Source organism: Rattus norvegicus, chromosome 8 (genome assembly GCF_021556685.1).
Source record: "Rattus norvegicus strain SHRSP/BbbUtx chromosome 8, alternate assembly SHRSP_T2T, whole genome shotgun sequence".
Taxonomy (NCBI): Eukaryota; Metazoa; Chordata; class Mammalia; order Rodentia; family Muridae; genus Rattus; species Rattus norvegicus.
The window spans coordinates 23531537-23537982 of record NC_141541.1 but is presented as its reverse complement, the minus strand read 5'-3'; the positions used below and the strand labels follow the sequence as shown (position 1 = coordinate 23537982).

Here is a 6446-nt window from a genome sequence, read left to right as displayed (position 1 = left end):
TTTGGTGGTGAGTTGTGGAGAAAGGTGAACACTGCTCTATTTCAGATGGGTGAGTAAGCTAGTACAACTACTCTGGAGATCAATTTTGTGGTTTCTCAAAAAAGTGTGAGTAATTCTACCACATGACACAGTTATACTGCTCCTGGGCATATACCCAACATATACCCTATTGTCTCACAAGAACTTTTGCTAAGCTATGTTTATAACAGCTTTATTTGTAATAGCCAGAAATTAGAAACAACTCATATTCCATCAACTGAAGAATGAATAAAGAAAATGTGGTTCACTTACACAGTGTAATAATATTCAGCTATTAAAACTAAAGCATCATGAATATTGCAGGCAACTGAATTGTACTAGAAAATATCAAGCTGATTGAGGTCAACCAGATCCCAAAGAAAGGCATTCTTTGTACTCATTTATAAGTGAATATTTAGTCAAAAAGTACAGAATAACCATATTAAAACCCATAAACCCAAAGAAACCATATAACAAGGAGTGCCCAAGACAAAATGGTTTAATCTTTCTCACAAGGGGAAATAAATAGATATCATAGGTAGATGGATGGAGGGAACTTGGCAGAAGTTAGGATGGGAAAGAGAAATGGGAATGTAAAGGTTTAGAGAGATCAGGCAAGAGAAAATATAAATTTCTGGTGGACATGAGGCCATCTTTACGTCATGTCAGAGACCTAGGATTTAGAGAGCACCCAGAGAATCTGAGGATGACTTTAGCTGAGACTCTATTCATCAGGGATATAGAATCTGAAGTGGAAACCTTCTATAGCCAGACTGGACCACCATTTGAGAAATAAGGACAGCAATCTAACCACAAAGCATTCAACCCAAAATGGATCCTGTCTACAAGATTACAGGGACAAAAATGGATGAGAGACTGAAGTAATGGTAAACCAATGACTGGCCCAACTTTAAACCCATCCTGTGGATATGAACCAATCCCTGATACTATTAATGACACTCCATTATGCTTTCATAAAGAAGTCTATCATAATTGTCCTCTGAAAGACTCTAACCAACACCTGAGTGAAACAGATGCAGAAACTCAGAGCCAGTGGGAGGGAGCTCAGGCTGTTTTGTGGTAGAGTAGGAAGGATCTAAGGACACAGATGGGGAGGGATTTTACAAGAAGACCAATAAGTCATCTAACCTGTACCCTTGGGGTCTGCCAGAAACTGAAGCACCATCCAAAAAGCACACATGGGTTGGAATTAGGCCCCCACCACATGTGTAGGAGATGTGCACCTTGGTCTTAAGGAGGGCCTTCCAACAAATGGAGAGTGTCCCTGACTCTCTTTCCTGCCTTTAGATACTGTTCTACTAACTGATCTGCCTGATCTGGCCTAGGTGGAGAGGATATGTCTAGTCCTACAATTACTTGATGTGCCAGTGTAGGTAGATAGGTGTGTGGGGGGGCTCCCTCTTATCAGAGAAGAAAAGGAGAGGAGGTGGGAGAGGTGTTTTATGAGGGGGAATTGTGAACATGGTATCTGTAATCAGAATGTGCAGAGAATAAATAAATAAATAAATAAATAAATAAATAAATAAATAAATAAATAGTGAAAAAACCAAAAGAAACATGAGTCTTTACATTATTATTATGTTTTAATATTGATGATTTTAGAGTTATGTATGCTGGTACTCTTCATATTGAACAATTCTTTCAAACATATAAATCACATACAACAAACATGTATAAAAATAAGTTGGAAATTAATATAAATGTCATGTAGCATGCACTAAAGGCCTGTAAAATGGAAGGAAGTAGAAACAAGATGTTTGAATATTGAGAGGAAGGATCCTGTTACCATAAAGTGAGTAACAAAATATACTTTCCTACAATCTCTGAGGATGTTCACTCATGGGGTCAAAGTGTTAAAAGTAGTGTTAGTCTAATGAGGTGCTTTAGATTTGAAATCTCCCAAGGACATGCATGTTTCTTGGAGAGTGTGATGAACCCCTGTAAAAAATCTTCTGTGATGGTGTTCCTTCATGACTGGGACCTTGTACAATTGATTTTCAAGAAAACACATTCAAGACTTATAAAGTTGGATTACATGTTGGCTGCTACAGCAACCTGGTCTTTATGCTTGTTTCTGGGTGTCAGAATTCTGGGACTCATGTTTCTGTCACAAGTGCTTTAATTATTGAAGCATTACTTCAGACATCAGGGATAGTATTCCATTCTTAAGTGTCATAGTTCTGTCTGATACAATATTTTCATTAATTTTTCCACGTTTCACCCTCTCTATCAGATTTATGAACAACATGGAAAAGAGAAACCAAACAGCTTTTCCAGGATTCTTTCTTCTGGGACTGACAGAAGACCCAAAATTACAGCCTGTATTGGTCAGTTTGTTCTTTTCTATATATCTGGTTACCCTTCTGGGAAACTTGCTTATAATTGTGATTTCTATCTCAGACTCCCATCTTCATACCCCTATGTATATATTTCTTTCTAATTTGTCCTTAAATGACATCTGTTTAAGCACAAGCACGATCCCCAAGATGCTGGTGAACATACAAGAAAATATCCAAAGCATCACATACAAAGGCTGCCTCAGTCAAATGAGCTTTGTCTTAATTTTTAGTGGCATGGAAAACTGTCTCCTTGCAGTAATGGCTTATGACCGCTATATGGCTATTTGTCACCCCCTGAGGTACACAGTTATCATGGAACCCTGTTTCTGTGTCCTGCTGATTCTATTGTCCCTGCTAATTAGTCTTGTGGATTCTTTAGTGCACAGCTTAATGGTGCTAAGACTGTCATTCTGCAGACACCTGGAAATACCAAACTTCTTCTGTGAACTTCCCAAGATGCTCAAGTTGGCCTGTTCTGATACCCTCATTGATAACATCCTTATTTATATTTCATCCTGCATATTTGCTGGAATTCCTCTCTCTGGAATAGTTTTCTCTTATATTCATATCATGTCCTCTATTTTTAGAATGCCATCATCAGAAGGAAAGCACAAAGCCTTTACCACTTGTGGGTCTCACCTGTCAGTTGTTTCCTTGTTCTATGGGACAGGTTTTGGGGTATATATTACATCTATTATTATGGATTCATCCAGGAAAACTGCAGTGGCTTCAGTGATGTATTCTGTGGTACCTCAGATGCTGAATCCCTTTATTTATAGTCTGAGGAACAGAGAAATGAAGGATGCTATGAGAAAATTCTTCAAGAAAATGGCTTATTTTCTATGATATTTCATTTATATGGACATCAATTTCTAGAGTAAGTAAACTAATAAAATTTTACTGTATCAGAATTCCTACTCTTTTCATACTACATTCTTTTATTATTACAACAAAAAACACATTTTAATTGTATTAAACTATAGAATTATACCAGTTTCTATGGCTTTATAACAAGTAGGTGGACACTTATTTCAAGGGAAACTGCTAAGTGATTTTATAAACACAATGCTTGTACCTATGATGTAAACATTCCTTAGCAAATTCAATGCAATCATCCTTAGAGTTGGTATATTTGTATATTAGCTGTTTGTTTTGATTTTAAGAGATTTATCAATGACCAGTGATAGGATCTTCAGACCTATGTGAATAAAAACCCTAACATTATTATCATAGTCTAATAGAGTTGTACATCATCATAAGTGTACATTTCATGGTGAAGAATATATTTGAAGAAACTTGGGATTCCATCTATACTTCCTACAACTTTTTTCTTCCAGATGTTGGAAAGAATATCAAAATGCAAGGAAGGTTTCTGGTATATACATACATACTAACAACCCCCTACACACAAACTCCATATGTATATATATATATATATATATATGTGTGTGTGTGTGTGTGTGTGTGTGTGTGTGTATGTATACACAGACACACACAGAGAGACACACAAACACACACATATGATTGAATGACTTCATTAATATCATTTAGACTGATTATCTTTTTTTTTCTTTTTTACGGAGCTGGGGACCAAACCCAGGGCCTTGCGCTGGCTAGGCAAGAGCTCTACCACTGAGCTGAATCCCCAACGACTGATTATCTTTAGTAGGTTGAATTGTCCTAAAAATATGAGCAGGTTTCAGGTCAGTGAGATGGCTCACTTGATAATGAGCTTCACTGCCTTCACTGCTATACCTGCTGACATTTTTTTTACCCCCATGGTAAATCTTCACTTCCATAATGTGTTCTATATGCAAGTTCTAAGTTCTATATGCAAGCCATGGAATGTGGATATCTATATGAATAAACATGCACATGCAGTAGATAGACAGACAAACAGGTGGACAGATAGATAAAATGTCAAATATTATGATGTAACCAAATCTGATTTTAGTGGTATTTGGATAGACCCGATCAATGCAAGTTATCCTTTACCCTCTACAGATAAACCGTGTATTTATGTGCCTATACCCTAAATACCCCTACTTCCATTAAAGAAAAGTCTGAGTACTGAGTTTATTTTAAGGTTTCTGAGAATAAGAAAATGTCTGATGATGTCTGAATTTATAGTTAACTGCATTTCTTCCAGATGGAACAAAACTGAATTCTATAGGGACATTTCTTCTAGAAATGAGATGCAGTTAAAATTTTATTGTCTGTGTCCTCAGAGAAGTAAAGACTATTCCTATTTTCATATATATTTTGTAATAATATATAATTGTATACCCTATACTTAAAGTTATACATTTTCCCTTTTAGATGAATGTACCTAAGAGCTAAAGAAAAGTACTTCCGAAGAAAACATGTAAATTCATGATTGTAATTTTCATTCACATGGCAAATGTAGAAAGTAATAAATTATTCTGAATGAATAAAGCTACATCATTTAATTTCATTGTCATCACTTGGCATAATGTATAAATAAGTTACTATCTATTGAAAATTGTGCTGAAAGATTAAAAACAGAGATGCTATAGGAGAGCAAGCATGGAGTTCTAGAAAATCAAAATAAAACATTTGAATTTATTTAGGTTTACAATAAAGTACAGTTTTCTAGAGAAGAAATTTGCAAATATTAAAAAGTGTTGGGAGATTTGATAGGTCACAGAAATTGCACAATTGATGTTATTCATTTCTAGATCTGATTTTCATGAAGGTTTCAGATTGCTGGTCAACAGCTGACATCTTCATAAATCCCCAGGCAATTCTATTGCTTCAGTGGAACAGGAGATTGTGAATCTTGTTTATTTTCCATTATCAGCACTATTTTACAGTAGGTTCAAGATATAGTGTGGAATTTAGATATGAAAGCACTACTCTTCTCTCCCCTTCTGATAGACTGACAGATCATCTAAAACCTATACCCCCTCTTTCCAGGGACATCTGCCCTACCATGATACCAGCTGAGCACACTGTAACATGCTGTAAATGATGTACTAATCATTATTCTAGCTGTGGAATGTGTTTCCCACCTCTTCATTGCTTTACATCATCTTATATTGACCTCAGATTAGTTTAATCTAATATAGAGAAATGAGGAAATACTCAAACACATGATCAGATCGTTGCTTTTAATTGGGTGAGAATTTAATACATGAAAATAACATGCTTGCCCAAATTTATTCCCAAATCTACCCCTCAAAATTTTCCCTTTCTCTTTAAACATATCTTTCTATGCATTATTTTTACCTCTGTGTTGCATGTTTTAAACATACAGAGTCCACTTTTTGAGTCAGTGTATATATATATATATATATGTGTATATATATATATATATATATATATATATATATATATATATATATGACTATCCACTGGAGCAGTGAAAGCCAAGATATGTTTACTATTTCTTTTACTTTTGAGATCAAAATGTCATTAGATCATTTCTCCCTTATATTTTCTTCTTCCAACTTTTTTCTTTTACCCTGCCTTGCTATCTTTAAAATCCATTGCCTCTTTTTTCAATAACTATTGTTACATACACACACACACACTTACACACACATACACGTAGAGTGTACATGCATGTATGTTTATATGCATATACATATATATTCTTAAATAAAATCTGTTCTAATTGTACTATGTTTATGTTTATTTGTGATAAAGCTATGGTAAATTGATATTGATTAACCAATTGGGGCTATCCTTGGAGAAGACTATTTCTTCAGTTGGCCTTTCTTAATTGTTTGTGTGTATTTTTTTTCATTTGTGCGTGCGTGTGTGTGTGTGTGTGTGTGTGTGTGTGTGTGTGTGTAGGATGGAGGCTTTGCATTCTTTCTTTCATCTACTTTGAGATGTCTATTGGTGTCATCCTTGTTCCGCACATGTTTATTGAGTCATGTTGGTGATATATTATTCATGCAGTTTCTGACATTGTGAGGAGACACATTCTTCCAGCAAACTTCCTAGTCCTCTGATGCAAATTTTTTTCCTAATTTTCTGCAATGTTGACTGAGCCCTATTTGGAAGAGTGTTTTATAAATATATCCATTGAATTATCCAAAT

General features: G+C 35.2%; 1 protein-coding gene across 1 annotated transcript; it reads left to right on the top strand.

Annotated features, from left to right (window-relative positions):
• Nucleotides 1–2253: 2253 nt before the first annotated feature.
• Nucleotides 2254–3224, top strand: Or7g34 (olfactory receptor family 7 subfamily G member 34; the record flags this gene model as incomplete). Its single annotated transcript, NM_001000874.1, is given in 2 exon segments — nt 2254–2287; nt 2289–3224. Coding segments are annotated over 2 exon segments (970 nt in total), but the record flags the coding sequence as incomplete, so codon positions are not given.
• Between the last annotated feature and the right edge of the window lie 3222 nt (nt 3225–6446).